The sequence below is a fragment of the Hyla sarda genome, chromosome 1, assembly GCF_029499605.1.
Source record: "Hyla sarda isolate aHylSar1 chromosome 1, aHylSar1.hap1, whole genome shotgun sequence".
NCBI classification, from domain to species: domain Eukaryota; kingdom Metazoa; phylum Chordata; class Amphibia; order Anura; family Hylidae; genus Hyla; species Hyla sarda.
Genome location: NC_079189.1, coordinates 473,438,802 through 473,457,663, shown reverse-complemented (window position 1 = coordinate 473,457,663; position 18,862 = coordinate 473,438,802). Strand labels below are relative to the sequence as shown.

Below are 18,862 nucleotides of genomic sequence, written 5' to 3'. Positions count from 1 at the left end.
TTGTATGGACCTACAGAATAAAGATAAGGTGTCATTTTTACCGAAAAATTTACTGCGTAGAAACGGAAGCCCCCAAAAGTTACAAAATTGCGTTTTTTCTTCAATTTCGCCACACATTGATTTTTCCGTTTCGCCGTAGATTTTTGGGTAAAATGACTGAAGTCACTGCAAAGTAGAATTGGTGGCACAAAAAATAAGCCATCATATGGATTTTTATGTGCAAAATTGAAAGGGTTAGGATTTTTAAAAGGTGAGGAGGAAAAAACGAAAGTGCAAAAAATGGAAAAACCCTGCATCCTTATGGGGTTAAGGTGAAAATGGGCTTGGTCCTTAACCTCTTAAGGACCAAGGACGTATGAGTACGTCCTTGGTCCCGCTCCCGTGATATAACGCGGGGTCCCACGGTGAGCCCGCATCATATCACGGGCGGGCCCGGCGTCATAGTGAAGCCGGGACACGCTGCTAATAGCGCGCGGCACTGATCGCGGTGCTGCGCGCTATTAACCCTTTAGCCGCACGCTCAAAGCTGAGCCACGTGGCTAAAAGTGAAAGTAAAAAGTGCCGGTTAGCTCAGGGAGCTGTTTGGGATCGCCGCGGTGAAATCCCGGCATCCCAAACAGCTGTACTACAGGAGGAAGGTCTCTTACCTTCCTTCCTGCAGTCCGATCGCCGATTGAATGCTTCAAGCCTGAGATCCAGGCTTGAGCAATCAATCGCCGAAAACACTGATCATTGCAACCCTATGGGGATGCATTGAACACTGTTAAAGGGGTACTCCGCCCGTAGACATCTTATCCCCTATCCAAAAGATAGGAGATAAGATGTCAGATCGCCGGGGTCCCGCTGCTGGGGACCCCGGGGATCGCTGCTGCAGCACCCCGCTATCATTACTGCGCAGAGCGAGATCACTCTGCACATAATAACGGGCAATACAGGGGCCGGAGCATCGTTACGTCACGGCTCCGCCCCCCTCGTGACGTCACGGCCCGTCCCCGTCAATACAAGTCTATGGGAGGGGGCGTGGCGGTCGTCACGCCCCCTGCCATAGATTTGCATTAAGGAGACGGGCCGTGATGTCATGAGGGGCGGAGCATTGACGTCACGCTGCTCCGGCCCCTGTATCGCCAGTCATTACGCACAGAGCGAACTCGCTCTGTGCAGTAATGATGGCGGGGTGCCGCAGTGGCGATCCCCGGGGTCCCAAGCAGCGGGACCGCAGCGATATAACATCCCATCACCTATCCTTTGGATAGGGGATAAGATGCCAGGGGCGGAGTACCCCTTTAAAGATCAGTAAATGCAATGTAATAGCCCCCTATGGGGGCTATAATATTGCAAAAGAAAAGTGTAAAAAAATCATTAACCCTTTGAATTATCCCTTCCCCTAATAAAAGTTTGAATCGCCCGGCATTTCCAATAATAAAAAAAAAACTGTGTAAATAAAAACAAAAATAAACATATGTGGTATCGCCGCGTGCGGAAATGTCCGAATTAAAAAAATATATACCGTTAATTAAACCACACGGTCAATGGCGTACACGCAAAAAAATTCCAAAGTCCAAAATAGTGTATTTTTTGTCACTTTTTATATCATTAAAAGATGAATAAAAAGCGATCAAAAAGTCAGATCAATGCAAACGTGGTACCGACAAAAACTTCAGATCACGGTGCAAAAAATGAGCCCTCATAGCGCCCTGAACACGGAAAAATAAAAAAAGTTATAGGGGTCAGAAGATGACAATTTTAAACGTATAAATTTTCCTGCATGTAGTTATGATTTTTTTCTGAAGTACCGGTAATACAAAATCAAACCTATATAAGTAGGGTATCATTTTAACCGTATGGACCTAGAGAATAAAGATAAGGTGTCATTTTTACCGAAAAATTTACTACGTAGAAACGGAAGCCCCCAAAAGTTACCTAAGGGCTATATTTATTCAATTTTGTCGCACAATGATTTTTTTTCCCATTTCGCCGTAGATTTTTGGGTAAAATTACTGATATCATTACAAAGTAGAATTGGTGGTGCAAAAAATAAGCCATAATACAGATTTTTAGGTGCAAAATTTAAAGAGTTTAGTTTTTTCCTCCTTACCTTTAAAAAATCATAAGAGCAAAAACCGAAAAACGCCAGGTCCTTAAGGGGTTAATGACAATGGACTTCATGGTGCGGTGGTACTTAAAGCTCCATGAGGTACATTTACTCTCCGCCATGACTGTGAGCAGCCAGGGACCCGCCAGTAATGGCGAACATGCGCGATAGCTTGGATGTCCGCCTTTAACCCCTCATATCCCATGATCAATACAGATCATGTAAATGGGTGATCGGATCGCCCACAGCGCTGCCGCAGGGATCATCCATAATGGCGGACAGAGGTCCCCTCACCTGCCTCCGTCCGTCTCCTGGGGTCTTCTGCTCTGGTCTGAGATCGAGCAGACAAGAGCAGAAGATACTGCCCTATGCATAGCACTGTTAAGCATCTGCAATCAAATGATTGCTATAAATAGTCCCCCTGTGGGGACTATTAAAGTGTAAAGAAATGTAAAATGTGAATAATCCCCTCCCCCAATAAATATGTAAATCATCAGTCTCCCCCCCCCCCCCCAAAAAAATAAATTATTAATAAACATATTTGGTATCGCCGCGTGTGTAAAAGTCTGAACTATCAATATATATTGTTAATTATCCCGTACGGTGAACAGCGTAAAAGTAAAAAAAAAATTTAAAAAAATTGCTGCTTTTTTGTCACATATTATTCCCAAATTTTTTTTTATAAAAAGTAAAATACAAGCAAAAGTGGTAGCGATAAAAACTACACAACACGGCGCAAAAAAATTAATCCTCATTCTGCCCCCTTCAATGGGAAAGTTATAGGTGGTCAAAATAGGGCAATTTCAAACATACCGTATTTATCGGGGTATACCACGCACCGGCCTATAACACGCACCCTCATTTTACCACGAATATTTGGGTAAAAAAAGTTTTTTACCCAAATATCCATGAAAAAATGAGGGTGCGTGTGTGCGCGTGTATACCCCGATATACCCCCAGGAAAGGCAGGGGGAGAGAGGTCGTCGCTGCCCGCTTCTCTCCCCCTGCCTTTCCTGGGGTCTTGAGCGCTGCTGTCGGCCCTTTTTAACCCCTGGTTATCGGCGCCGCTGCCCGTTCTGTCCCCCTGACTATCGGTGCCGGCGCCGATAGCCAGGGAGAGAGAAGCGGCGCCGACAGCCAGGGGGAGAGAAGGGGCAGCGGCACCCATTGCCGGCGCCGCTGCCCCGTTGCCTCCCCCCATCCCCGGTGCCATGATTACCTGAGTCCGGTCCGCGCTGCTCCAGGCCTCCGTCGTGCGTCCCCAGCGTCGTTGCTATGCACGGCGCGGCGCTCTGACGTCATGCGCCGCGCCGTTCAGCGCATAGCAATGACGCCGGGGACGCAAGACGGAGGCCTGGAGCAGCGGAGCAGCGCGGACCGGACTCAGGTAATTATGCCACCGGGGAGGCAACGGGGCAGCGGCGCCGGCAATGGGTGCCGCTGCCCCTTCTCTCCCCCTGGCGCCGATAACCAGGGCGTGAAAAGGGCCGACAGCAGCGCTCTAGACCCCAGGAAAGGCAGGGGGAGAGAAGCGGGCAGCGACGGCCTCTCTCCCCCTGCCTTTCCTGGGGGTGTATCGGCGTATAACACGCACACAGACTTTAGGCTAAAAATTTTAGCCTAAAAAGTGCGTGTTATACGCCGATACTCATTTTGGTAAAATTGTTTGAGATTTGTTTAAGCGGTACAATTATAAAAAAGGCATTTAACATGGGTATCTTATTAATCATATTGACCCACAGAATAAAGAAAACGTAATTTTTACCGGAAAATGTACAGCGTGAAAACAAAACCTTCCATAATTTGCTAAATTGCGGTTTTCTTCTCAATTTTCCCACATAAATAATATTTGTTTGGTTGCGCCGTACATTTTATGGTAAAATGCGTGGTATCATTACAAAGTAAAATTGGTGATGCAAATAACAAGCCCTCATATGGGTCTGTGGATGGAAATATAAAAGAGTTATGATTTTTAGAAGGCGAGGAGGAAAAAATGGAAATGCAAAAATAAAATTGACCTGGTCCTTAAGGGGTTAAACTCTGTATTGTGGTGTTTCTCTGTTATTTCTATTAGACTTTTATGAATGGACTACTGGGTGTTACTGAGCTAGAAGTGTGTCCCTACACAATCGGTCTGATACAGGAATCATTGATTCGACAATGTCACAGTAGGGACACACCCCTTTGACAAGATGAATGGTAACACGGGTTGTCAGCTTATTCATTAATTTCTGAGAGGAATGACAAAGGAACTGGACAACACAGAGCTGTAAGAAAAGGATGTTCCATAACTGTTATTTAAGATAACTATTTACTAAAAGCAACATGTCAGGACAGGGTCACAGAGGTCATCTTTAAGCATTTTGAAAGTATATCATTTGTGTTCATCAGTGCTGAACCTACAAGGAATCACTTTATTGATGGATTGGTTCTCATGGTTACTTCTTCCTACAGAATTTTAGTTTAACTGATGTTCACTTTTTGATCTAGGAGAAAAAATTGAGAGAGAAATTACTAGAGGTGTTAAATATTTAACACTGCAGTCAGAAGTGCATTACAACATGGTACTTTTTTTTTTTTTTTCTTTTGCCATTCTACAGGCAAAAAAGTCTGAAAAGCTTTTTATTTTTGTACAGTAAATCTTTTCTTTGCCTTCCTTTTGGTTCAGGAATAGGCAACTTTGGAAGTCAGTCCTCCTTATCCTGGAGGGAGAAAATATTTATATTCTGCATCTAAAACTACTTTCTCCATCATCTTGATGAATGATCCATCACCATCTATTTCTATCTTAGTACTTTCAAGAAAAGCATTATACAACTTTTCATGTTAGTCGCAGTATCTTGTGTTCGAGAGCTCCATAGACTTGCCAGTTTTGCATTAGTATCTGTGAAGCCAACATCGGAAGTAGAACATAATTATTTGCAGTCAAGCCAGTCTCTCTCGCTCTCTGTGTGTCTCTCTCTCTCTCTCTCTCTCTCTCTCTCTCTCTCTCTCTCCCTCTCTCCCTCTCCCTCTCCCTTTTATTGTATGCTTCATTCCTGCCTTAACTGTATGGATGGTTATTATGGGCTTAAATTAAGTGACAAAGCAGTTATAATGAAACATGTACTACTGGTATAAGAAGCAGTAAAGGAGGATTATGACTTTGTCAGAGGGGTTGTGTTATGCTCCATAAAGGATATATGCAAAGGGATCCTTTACCCTCTAACCTTGAATGGACAGCTACTGTAAAGGTATCTTCACATGTAACAAAGTAACATAGTTCATAAGGTTGCAAAAAACCCTCATACGCGAAGTAAAAATTCCTTCCTGAATCCAAATATTGCAGTCAGAATAGATCCCTGGATCATCCTTCTGTCCCTATAGATCTAGCATCCATAACCTGTAATGTTATTCTCCAAAAGTGCATCAAGACCCCTTTTTAAATTATTTTACCGAGTTAACCATGACCACTTCCTCTGGGAGAGAATTCCACAGTCTCACTGTTCTTACAGTAAAGAATCCCCCATCTGTTCTTTTGTAGAAACCTTCTTTCCTCTAAATGTAGAGGATGCCCCCTTTGTTATAGATACAGTCCTGGGTATGAATAGATCATGGGAGAGATCTCTGTAAGTTCCCCTGATATATCTTCTTTTTATAAACTAAATAACCCTAATTCTGATAATTAGGATAATCTGATAATCTTTCTGGGTACTGCCGTCCTCCCATTCCCCATATTTCCCTGGTTGCCAGTCTTTGAACCCTCTCCAGCTTCACTATATCTTTCTGGTGCCCAGTACTGTACACAGTATTCCATGTGTGGTCCGACTAGTGATTCTACAGCGGTAGAATTATTTCTTTGCCCTACTGATGCACCCAATGATTTTATTTGCCTTGGCAGCAGCTGCCCGACACTGGTCACTTCAGCTAAATTTACTAAGACTCCCAAGTCCTTTTCCACGTCAGTTGTCAAAGTGTGTTCCCATTTAATACATAATCCCAGCCTGGATTTTCCTCCCCATGTGCATTACCTTACATTTATGAGTGTTGAACCTCATCTTGCCACTTCTCAGCCCAAACCTCCAACCTATCCAGATCCATTTGTAACAGTGCACTGTCCTCTATTGTGTTTACCACTTTTACAGAGTTTAGTATCATCTGCAAAGATTGCTTCTTTAATATTCAACCCCTCTACAAGGTCATTAATAAATATATTAAATTGAACAGGACCCAAGACTGACCCCTATGGTACTCCACTAGTAACAGTCACCCAATCAGAATAAGTACCATCGTTGTTTAAAGGGCCAACACTTTCATTTTTAACCTTTTTGCTATTTATATAGTTAAAGAACATTTTGGGGTTAGTTTTACTCTCTGTGGCAATGAGTCTTTCTCTAACTTTTATCTGTTTTTAACATATTTTACATTTTTCTCTATAGATTTTTAATGCTTCTTCACTGTGGTCCTGTTTTAGTAGTTTATGTAGTGCATACGCTGCAGAATTTTTGAGGCGTTTAAATTATTTATTTATATAGATTTACACAGCATAAACATTTGCAAAGTATATGCTATATACTGTAAAGAGCTGTATTACACTGTGGTGGACTAGGCCTATCTGTGCATTAAAGGGTCAGCTTTGTCGCTACAGGAGAAATGTATGGCCAGACACTGCTTTCTCCAGTAATATCAACTGATGTTGGGATTAGGGAATCCACAACCAGCTGAAGACTGAAAAAAGTTAATCATTGTACATTTAGCAAGGTTTTTTTTGTTTTTTAAACTTTTGGAGGTCTTAAAAAATGCAATTGAAACAAACAGTACACACCTAATGTTTCTTACAGTTGAGCATTACAAAGAATCCAATGTAAGCAATTCTCTCAGAGCTAAATTTCTCTCTCTCTCTCCTATCCTAACAGGTTGCGTACACTAAAGAAGTGTAGGTAAAAGTTGGCATTTTGGAATCCAAAACTTTGTAGCTTACAGATGAGTCCCTATACTTCCTGTAACAACCAATTAGATTTGAAGTCTCATTTTTGCACTGACCCCTTAGTAACCTATTAGGTTTTTAATGTAATTTTCTATTTGCAAGTATAATTTTAAAGCACAGTTTGTCCAGTTTACCACAGCACCAAATCGAGCACACGGACATGCAGGGAAGCACATAGGTAGATAAGAAGAGGAGAGTTCAAGCACTTCCAGAGGTGGCTGACTAAGGGCTCATAACGTGTTGGCGGTCCTTTGTTTTAATATGCTGTGATGAGGCCATAATAACACTGGATTTTATATGTATCTTTGGAGGCACTTGAACTCCTTGTTTGCTGTACGCAACTGCTCCATCTTTGGCAAATTTTCTCAAATGCATATAGCCTATAAATTATGAAACCGTAGTTATGCAATAATCTAACTTTAAAGGGGTACTCCGGCGCTAAACATCTTATCCCCTATCAAAAGGATAGGGGATAAGATGTTACATCACGGAGATCCCGCCGCTGGGGACCCCCGTGATCTCTCCTGCAGCACCCCCATTTTTCAGATGCACAGAGCAAGGATTACTCTGCGGCTGATGACAGGCGGTGCAGGGGACAGAGTATTGTGATGTCACGCCCTGCCCCCTCAATGCAAGTCTATGTGAGGGGACGTGTCAGCCGTCACCTCATCCCTTGCACCGCCTGTCATCAGCTACAGAGCTATCCTCACTCTGTGCTGAAAAAGGGGGGTTCTGCAGGAGAGATCGCTGGGGTCCCCAGCGGCAGGATTCCCATGGTCTAACCTCTTATCCCCTATCCTTTTGATAGGGGATAAGATGTTTAGTGCTGGAGTACCCCTTTTAAATGGTACTTGACTACCTTTTTACCATAGGTATCCTGCTCAGTGTCCCTTTTTTTTGTTGTCCGTCTTTATGGTCTGAAAGTTGAAAGCAACCCTTTGTGTTAAAATGCAGTTTAATCTGTAGGCAGAATATTCTAGGGCAGATACAGCCGAGACAATTGATTATAAAGGATTGTTGGAAAAGATTTAGTAGAACTTGTAACTTAAACACAGGTGAAGCTAGGGAGCCAGTGGTACTAACAGCCGTTTTGTGCCCATAATGCACTTAATCAAAAGATATAACATCCAGTGTAACATTGAATTAAAAATGAACTATGTAGCAATCAATATGACTAAGTACTTTCTATCCTACAAGAATTAGCTAAAATCTAGCCTATCATTTAGGCCTAGTAGCTCCATGGCATTAAGCCTCAGGATCCAGCATGTCTCCTTCTGGAGCAGTTGTTTGCCTCTATGGCCACCATTCCTCTGGGTCTAAACACTCTCCAACCTCGCAAAGCGCAACACTGATGTATCACCACCATGACATTCACGCTTATGTGATTTTAAACATGGTACACCTGTTTTTATGGAATAGATATGCTCTCGTATGAGAATAAAAAGTTTTGCGAATGGTCTTGCCAACATAGTAGTACCTGCATGGACATGATTATGTTGTGTAGATAACTGATAGAAGAGTAAAAGATGCACTCACCATGTCCGATTGCAGGAAAACACTTCTTTATTCGTAGCAGTGTAGTTGCAAGCGAGACCCAAGCAGCCAGTGCAGGAGTGTATGTTCTGGACGCTGCAGACATCTCACCTGAGACGTCTGCAGCGTCCTGCACATACACTCCCTCACTGGCTGCTAGGGTCTCGCTTGCAACTACACTGCTACGAATAAAGAAGTGTTTTCCTGCAATCGGACATGGTGAGTGCATCTTTTCCTCTTCTATCAGTTATCTACACTGCGATATGAGCATCACCAACGATAGTTCAGCAATCACAGTGTTTTAGTGATCCACCCACGGCTTCTGAAAATATTCAGCACACATATAACCGGCAGTGCTCGGCATTGCTGTGCCTGTTCTATATGATTATGTTGTGTACTGTCTGCTATGCCCATGTGGGTACTACTATGTTGGCAAGACCATTTGCAAATCTTTTATTCACATACAAGAGCATATCTATTCCGTAAAAAACAGGGAAAGGTGTACCACGTTTAATATCACACAAGCGTGAATGTCATGGTGGTGATGTATCAGTGTTGTGCTTTGCAGGGTTGGAGACCCAGAGGAATGGTGGCGATAGAGACTAACAGCTGCTCCAGGAGACATGCTGGATCCTGAGGCTTAATGCCATGGTTAGGCCTTAATGATAAGCCAGATTTAAGCTCATTTTTGTCCTATAGAAAGTACTATTTATTGCTACATAGTTCTTTATTAATCCAATGTTACGCTGGGTGTTATATGTTTTGATTGTTTTAATATATTCTGACATCACTGTGGGTTGGGCTCCTTTCCCCCTCTTTTGTTAAACTGCACCTGTACATGTATAGTGAAGAAGTGCACTATGGGCACGAAACAGCTGTTAAAACCCACTGGTTCCCTAGCTTCACTTGTTTGTCTCTCCCCGCTATGCTTTACTACTTTTAAAGTATGTTTTCTACTATCTTATTAGGAAATAAGGTGCTGGATACCATATACAAAGTAGCCGGGTCCTACATCTACTATTTGGAACTCGTCTGCTTATTTTGAGCTTAAGGGTCCAGTGGCCAGTCCTTCTTGGGAACTGATGGAATTAATCTGTGTGCATGCAAAGATAACTCACTGATTGGAACCACACACTGGCCACCTAACCCTAGAATGAAGAGAGATTTAGATGAATAAATAACTATTTATTGTAAACCTTTTCCACAAAACTGTACATCAACCTGCTCAGCTCCTCCTGTTCTAAAACATGATACCTACAGATAGATCTGCATTTTTTTTTCTCTATTAAAGCTGCGTTTTCATTGTGACCGGTTCCCTTTAAGGGTCTTGTTTTTTTCTATCAGGATTTCCTTCCATATATAGCATGTAATATACAGATGTAACAGGACACTGAAAAATGTCCTTTTAAATGCTTCTGACTAATCCTGATCAATTGTCCTACTTCAATGTAATACATTAGTAATGTAAAAATATCATACTCAATGTTAATGACTGGTTACCTCTCACATCCAGGAAATGAATGAGGACCATAGCACGCCCAAGAAAGAAAAACAGGAACGCATATCAAAGCATAAAGAGAACCTCCAGCACACTCAGGCTGAGGAAGAAGCTCAACTCCTTAGCCAACAGAGACTGTACTATGAGAAAAATTGTCGACTCTTTAAGAGGAAGATAATGATTAAAAGGCATGAAGTTGAGCAGCAGCACATCCGTGAGGTAAAAGTCTTTACTTTGCTGCTACATTTTAGTGGTATGTTGTGTGCTTTCAACTCCATAGTGTTAAAGAAAAAAAAAAAAAATTGTGGCAACAAATTCATGCCTATACCTTATACACAGATACTATTCAAAATGGACATGTACAGATTGATTCTGTGTTTTTTTTTCCCCCTTACATTTTTTTAACCCCTTAAGGACTCAGCGTTTCGTTTTTTTCTCCTTAACTTTTAAAAATCATAACCCTTTAAATTTTTCACCCAAAAAATTTATATGATGGCTTATTTTTTGTGCCACCAATTCTACTTTGTAATGACCTCAGTCATTTTACCAAAAAATCTATTTTGTAATTTTTGGAGGCTTCCGTTTCTACGTAGTGCATTTATCGGTAAAAATGACACCTTATCTTTATTCTGTAGGTCCATACGATTTAAAATGATACCCTACTTATATAGATTTGATTTTGTCTTACTTCTGGAAAAAATCATAACTACATGCACGAAAATTTATACGTTTAAAAATGTCCTTTTCTGACACCTATAACTTTTTTTTTTTTCAGTATATAGGGATGTATGAGGGCTAATTTTTTTGCGCCGAGATCTGAAGTTTATATCCATTTTTGTTTTGATCGGACTTTTTGATCGCTTTTTATTCTTTTTATGATATAAAAGTGACCAAAAAAACGCTATTTTGGACTTTTTAATTTTTTTAAGCCATTGGCCATGCGGTTTAATTAACGATATATTTTTATAGTTCGGACATTTACACAGACGGCGATACCACGTATGTTTATTTGTAGCCTGGCCCAGCTTGATACGTAGTATATGAAGAAATTCGAAGTGGATCCAGGAATTCCAACAAAACATTGATTTTATTCGTAATTGAACAGCATAAAAATCTTTTGCAGATAGCACTCACAGCACACCACCTAGCCAGTGATACACAGCAACATGGACGCGTTTCGAGCATATACGCGCTCTTTATCACCGTGGGTGATCAAGAGCACGCCTGCGCTCGAAACGCATGTGAGTGCTATCTGCAAAAGATTTTTATGCTGTTCAATTACGAATACAATTAATGTTTTATTGGAATTCCTGGATCCACTTCGAATTTCTTCATATACTATGGGGGTTAAATCACATTTATTAACACTTTATGTAAACCCCAAAGGAGACTATAACATTGCACACACTGATTTCCTAAACTGATTACTGCCATGTAATAGCATGGCATTGATCAGTGTTATCACCGCTCGACAGCTCCTGCTTGGATCTCAGGCACGGAGCAGTCATGCGGTGATCGGACGCGCAGGAGGCAGGTAGGGATCCTCCTCGCGCCCTGCAAGCTGTTCGGGTACGCCGCTATTTCACCGCGGCGGTCCCGAACAGCACCGCTGAGCTGCCGGGAAGCTTTCACTTCAGACGCGGCGATAAACTTTGATCGCCGCGTCTGAAGGGTTAATACTGGGCATCACCTCGACTGGTTATGTCCGGTATTAGTCGCGGGTCCTGGCCGTAGATGTACGTCCTGCGTCGTAAAGGAGTGAACAGTGGTTCTGCTTCTTTAAGTATATAAGTATGTAATCTGCAGTTTACTAATTGTTTTCATGCATCTTTGTAGACCCGCTGTGGACAAAGTAGGTAATCCACAGTGTGCTATGGGATGTGAGATGGTTATGTGGCCTAGAACAGTCCATAATGGAGTAGAACAGGGAGAGTCAGTAATCTAGACCAGTCAGTCAAGAACAATGTGGAATGACACTTGAGGTTCAGCAATTTTCTATCATGATGTATTCTAAAAGGAAAAAGTAGTTGTTTGCACAAAGACTATAGAAAGTGTTGAACATTCCAGCATTGCTACAAGTCTTAAGAGTTTATGTAAAAGAGAGAGTTCAGCTCTTTGGCTTTGAGGCTGCTATCCAATAATGCAGCACTTGTTTGTTCCTGTTCTTTAGAAAGTAATTGGGCACTGGAATTTGGTTTCCACTCTTTTCAATGGTTAGTGCTGTCTGCATGTAATTATTATATTCTTCGCAGGAGCTCAATAAAAAGCGAACCCAGAAAGAAATGGAGCATGCCATGTTAATCCGGCACGACGAGTCAACTCGGGAGCTGGAGTATCGGCAGCTGCACATGTTGCAGAAACTTCGGATGGACCTTATACGTCTGCAGCATCAAACTGAACTGGAGAATCAGCTGGAATACAACAAGCGCAGGGAAAGGGAGTTGCATCGGAAACATGTGATGGAACTCCGGCAGCAACCCAAGAATCTCAAGGTTTTTTCCACCTTCCTTAAATGTTCATATAAAGTTTCCTTAATGTTTACTTTCTGTGTTAATTTAAGGAACATGGGTTAGACTAACACTGCTGACAATCTTAGTTGTATGAAATACTCCCAACTGCTCCTCAATGTCTGATTTAGGAAGGGGAGGGGTGAGGTTTGTTGTTTTGAATATCATCGTGCTCAGTTTTTTCTTTTTTTTAGGGGGGTCTACAATGAATTAAACCCACTGACAGAATGCTGTTTTAGCAAAACCAAAACGCGACATATTTTTTTACGGGTTGAGCGCCAGAATTGAGAAAAAAACCCGACCAACTCTCAATTTTACTTAGAAAACCAGGAGAGAGAAAAGGGGGCAAATCCACAACATTTTCACAAAAACCCAACATATTTACTAAGGTTTCCACAGAGAATGTGGTGGTTTTGAGCTGAGGAAAACCAGACAGATCAGAGCATGTGTAAAAAAAGGAAAATGTAGGGAAAAGTACAAAATCAGGGCCAATGTGTATGCATTACACTAACTTGGTTGGAAAAGATTCCCAAATGTTTTGCTAGCTCAAACATTTTCTTGCTTTATGGTAGCTCTATGAATTGAATACTCTGGCTACATGTAGTCCAGCTCCAATTTTTATTGAAATTTAAAAACTATTGAATGAAATTTGTCTGCAGCATGGATATGCAATTATATTACATTTTATTTATACAGGTCATGGAAATGCAGATTAAGAAACAGTTTCAGGACACATGCAAAGTGCAGACCAAGCAGTACAAGGCCCTGAAGAATCACCAGCTGGAGGTATCCCCAAAGTGTGAGCACAAGACAATACTAAAGTCCCTGAAGGACGAGCAGACACGCAAATTGGCCATCCTTGCTGAGCAGTATGAGCAAAGCATCAATGAAATGATGGCCTCCCAGGCGGTAAGCAAGTTTTTAAAAATTGTAAATCAAATCGATAACTGTATCAGAGATATTAATACAAAGTCACGCAGAGTGGTCTTTAAAAATAATAGTTTGACAGAAAAATTTCCTGAATTTCATTAAAAAGTAAGAAATCTAAAATTCTAATTATTAGTTGCTAGATCGTACCCTTTATCTTTTTTTTTTTTTGTCTGCTCGCACAATCTAAATCACAATGTCGTGTTTTTCACTATTTTCATTGATCGCCTTGCTTTCCCTCTTAGCTACTGCCCATTACTGTTTACATTGTCTCTGTCTCATTAACATATTTGATCGGCCACTTACATGCAAGCGCCATCACTTGTGCATAAGTAACAGTCTTAATACTCTAATACATATACAGTTTGCAGTACTCGTGCAGCCACACATGGCAGACGTGTATCTACATAGGTTAAAACATTGAGCTTATTAATTTCAAAGAACTGTACATTAAAATGGCTTAGTTTCTTGTAAAAATGTCTTCTGTTCTGCTACATAGACATTTGTAAAACAAAATTTTCAACGCACATTGATGATCATGTTGATCTCTGTTGTCTAAAGAACTTGCAACTGTTTCATATCAATGCCAGTATTTATGCCATAAATATCTGAACGCTAAAGGTCTATACACTGGTGTCCCAAAGAAAACACTTGAATTGTGTCCTATTTTAGCTTTTGATATGTATGAGATGCCAGGTTGGCCCATATTTTTATTTAAACCATCGGGATCTATGAACATACTCCATGTCTGTTAACTATTGTATAGGCGCTTTATATTCACCTTTTACACCCTTGTAGAGGTAGTTCCTAAAAAGTGGCCAGGAAAGAACCAAGTTTTAATCATAGGGCACACAGATCCTTTATTGCGTACAGGAAATTGCAGTGATGTCATATGGATTTCCCACTATGAAATTATCCTTGCTTAAAGGATGTGCTGGAATATTCAAAATCACTGCTGCACTTCTCTTTCATAAATGTTAATAAAACAGTTGTGGTACACTTTAAGTTGTGCAGTTGAAGTATAAATATGTGTAAATATATATTGAAATATATACGTTCCTCTTGATGCCACTGGGCTGTGAAAACATTGAACAAAAATTATTTGGATAAATTTACAAATTTCAGGTGCATTTCATTTTTTTGTTGCAACACCACTGTAGTTTTGTGAAATTTACAAATAAAGTGTCACTAACTGTGATACAACTACTAGTTTAAATGCAGCAAGAAAATGTTTTTTTAATAGGAACATGTGCCATGAATATACTATTTTATGGCTGAAGTGGTCAGGTGTTAAGTTGGTTAATATAACCACATCTTAGGTCTTTGGAAAATAGACGTATGAGTTCTGCCAGTATTGCTGCAGAAGTTGAAAGGGGTGGGGATCAGGCTTTCAGTGCTCTGACCATATGCTGCACACTGCATCAAATTGGTCTGTATTGCTGTCCTCTCAGAAGAAAATTTCTTATAAAGATCAAGAAACAAGCACAAGAAAGCTCACAAACAGTTTGCTGAAGACAAGCAGACTAAGGACATGGATTACTGGAACCATGTCCTGTGGTCTGGTGAGACCAAGATAAACTTATTTGGTCCAGATGGGGTCAAGTGTGTGTGGCAGGTGAGAAGTACAAAGACAAGTGTGTCTTGCCTACTATCAAGCATAGTGGTGTGAGCGTCATGGTCTGGGCCTGCATTAATGCTGCTGTCACTGGGAGCTACAGTTCATTGAGGGAAACATGGACTGTGACGTACTGTTGCAGAACATGATCCCCTCCCTTCAGAGACTGGGCTGCAGTATTCCAACATTCCAATAAGACCCCAAACACATCTCCAAGACGACCACTGCAGGACTAGCCAAGCATACAGGACACTGCAGAACTGGCCAAGCACATCTTCAGACCTAAACCCTATTGAGCATCTATGGAGCATCCTCAAACCAAAAGTGGCGGAGAGAAGGTCTCTAACATTCTCCAGCTCCGTGATGTCGTCATGGAGGAATGGAAGACTACTCCAGTGGCAACCTTGGAAGCTCTGGTGAACTCCATGCTCAAGAGACTTGCGGCAGTGCTGAAAAATAATGGTGGTCACACTAAATATTGACACTTGGGCCCAATTTGGAAATTTCCACTTAGGAGTGTACTCCCTTTGGTTGCCAAGATTTAGACATTAATGGCTGTGTTGAATTTTTTTTTTTAGGGGTCACAACATTAAACACTGGCATGCAGTCTGTAGCAGAGTGTCATTTCTTCAGTGCTGTCACATAAAAAGATATAATAAAATAATAACAAATATGTAAGAGATGTGCTCACTGCATGTGACATGCTGTATAAACTGCTCAGACCCTCTTACATTGATGTTGTTGTTGTTGTTGTTGTTACAGTTGCGCTTGGATGAGGCTCAAGAAGCAGAATGCCAAGCTCTAAGGCAACAGCTTCAACAGGAAATGGAGCTGCTCAATGCCTACCAGAGCAAGATCAAGATGCAGACAGAGGCACAGCATGAGCGTGAACTGCAAAAGTTGGAACAGAGAGTGTCCCTTCGCAGAGCGCACCTGGAACAGAAGGTACCAATATTTTCTGCAGATTAATTGGGACATGGTGGTAGCTCCATGCTAATGTATAGTTGTTGAAGGGGTTATCCTCCATAAGGTAATTTTAGTATGTACCGGACAGACCGTGATGGACATGCTTAGGCTGGGTTCACATCACGTTTTTACCAATATGGGACCGCATACGTAGTCGACAATGGTTTGAGGTCCGGTGGGAAACCGCATACGGGGCAAAAATGAGCCGACCGGAATCAGCGTTTCACTCTGGTCGGCTCATTGAAGTGAATTACATACGGGCGGCACACGGCAGGGATACGGAAGCGCAAGGTTTTAGCTCCCCCCAGCCGTATGCGGTCCCGTGGTAAAAACGTGATGTGAACCCAGCCTTAGGAAGGATCTGCGCTTGTCTTGGGGCTAAATGGCCATGTTGTGAGATTACCACAACACCTTTTTGAGTTTTCTTCTTTGCCTAAAAATCCCATCATATCATTTTTGCTCCCTCCCACACATCAGCCACCTCACCCATTGAAACATAAATGAGCTGCATTCATTCAAAAGACCTGTGGTTTTCAATCAGGGTGCCTACAGCTTTTGCATTAGTTGCAAATTGATCTCTTCCCACCAAGCGATCGCTTCACCCATTGAAGCAGACAGGCTCCCTGTCATCGGCTGACTAGTGAGCCAGGTCTCGGCCGCATTGCAACCTGGGAAAAATCTGAGACAACAGTCATTTTGTATGCTGTTAAAAATAAATATTGGGGTGAAAATCACAGAAGAATTGTTAGAAAACCGTCACACACAGGTACAGACACTATATTATGAACTACACTAACTTCACAGCCCCTGTAGCCTAGTCAAATAAAAAAAAATTCCTGGAATACCCCTTTAATATGTCCATAAGAGTGTAATCTACTCCTAGTCTCTTTGGCATTTTTATTTTAATAGTTAGCAACATTTGTATCAGCAGTAGGCCACATTCAGGCATTGCAGGTTGCACAGCACAACTATGCTGTACAATGCAAAACACAGGGCAGTAAGAAAAGAACAGATTTATTTTTTATTTATTTTTTTTAATTTTTTTTCCTGGGTCGGGTCTGCGCTGCTTCTGGCCTCCGGTGTGGTGTCCCCTGTGTCGTTGCTATGCGCTGCGAGACGCAATGACGAGTGACGTCATTCGTCATTGCGCCGCGCTGTGCAGCGCATAGCAACGACGCAGGGGACGCCACACCGGAGGCCAGAAGCAGCGCGGACCCGACCCCGGCAACAGGTAATTATACAACCGGGGATGGGGGAGGCAACAGAGCAGCGGCGCCGGCAATGGGTGCCGCTGCCCCTTCTCTCCACCTGGCTATCTGCGCCGCTGCCCCATTGCTGGCGCCGCTTCTCTCCCCCTGGCTATTGGCGCCGGCAATGGGGCAGCGGCGCCGATAGCCAGGGGGAGAGAAGGGGCAGCAGCGCCGATAGCCAGGGGGAGAGAAGGGGCAGCGGCGCCAATAGCCAGGGGCAAAGAAGCAGCGGCAGCAGGGCTCTAGACCCCAGGACAGGCAGGGGCAGAGAAGTCGGCAGCGACGGCAGGTCTCTGCACCTGCAAAAGCCGCCGCAGTTCATTGATTTAAAGCGTTCGCTTTAAATCATTGAACTGCAGCGGCTTATCGGCGTATAACACGCAGATAGACTTTAGGCAAAAAAATTTTGCCGAAAAAATGTGTGTTCTATGCCGATAAATACGGTAGTTATAATGATTCCCCATATTACCAAGTATAGTGGGCCCGTTAGGATTTTTACGGCTTGAGTACAAGCATAATGCTGCAGATTGCAATAGTCTTGCTGTAAAAGAGGACCAGAAGGGATTGTTCCACCAATAATACTTATTCCCTATCCACGGACTAGGGAATAATTGGCACTTATGTCTGCAGCAATCTGCCACAGACCTAACCAAACATCACTTCTCTTGTGGATTTTGCTGCAGAACTTTTGACGTGTAAACAGAGCAGCAGAATTCCCAATAGGAATCATTGCAGTGGGGCTTTGCTCTTGTCATGTCAGGCAGTCCCATTCACTGTCAGGCCCCTGTGGATAGGGGATTAGTGGTGTTGAGGAGACAACTTCTTTAAGCAGTCTGATTTAATGTGTGAAAGAAATCTGATGTATGGAGTAGTATATGAATCCTAGTAAATGTTTCATTCCAGGTGCAGGCATGTCTGTATTTGAGATGCATGTGGCACTTTTGTGAATTAATTTTTTCTGAGATGTCATAGACACTTATGGTATTGGTAAGGGTCCATGCACAGTCACATGTTTTTTTGCGCATTGTTTCTTTATGACCATGAGAAGTCAGAAAATTGTGTGTTCTTTTAAGGGAGTACATTTAACAATAGCTGCTAATTTTGTCAGTGTCTCTGGTTGCATGACATATTCACCTAAACTAATACAAATCCGAGTTCTTGTATGAAGAAATAAGTCTGTATTCCTTATATATGATGTGTTTATAAGTCCATGATTCTGTGATAAATGCAGCTTTTAGTAGGAGACGATGCACTGTGTGCACATGCAATCCTCAAGTGCAGGGATTTATATTAATATACATACTCTTAAAATCTGCTACTCCTCTTCACCAACAATCCTGTGCTGGAAACTCCTAGCAACAGGTGATGTCATCGGTGGCCTCATCTGACTGGCTGAAGGGATCCAGCCAATCATCGAAAGCCAGAATTCCCAGCTATGCCAAACAATGTGCTGTCGCTGCAGTTCATTGCAGCCCATGACTTTGTCTGGTGCAGTACTTAGCATCCTT

At 42.2% G+C, this 18,862-nt stretch overlaps 1 protein-coding gene across 7 annotated transcripts in view; it reads left to right on the top strand.

Moving 5' to 3' along the window:
• TAOK3 (TAO kinase 3) overlaps positions 1-18,862 on the top strand; it is a 243,625-nt gene that overhangs the window by 223,018 nt on the left and 1,745 nt on the right. For all 7 annotated transcript variants that reach the window (XM_056537203.1, XM_056537201.1, XM_056537204.1 and 4 more), the window contains 4 exons: positions 10,105-10,308; positions 12,342-12,581; positions 13,293-13,505; positions 15,901-16,083. In XM_056537203.1, coding sequence (XP_056393178.1) covers positions 10,105-10,308; positions 12,342-12,581; positions 13,293-13,505; positions 15,901-16,083 — 840 coding nt within the window. The remainder of the gene's footprint in view (positions 1-10,104; positions 10,309-12,341; positions 12,582-13,292; positions 13,506-15,900; positions 16,084-18,862) is intronic.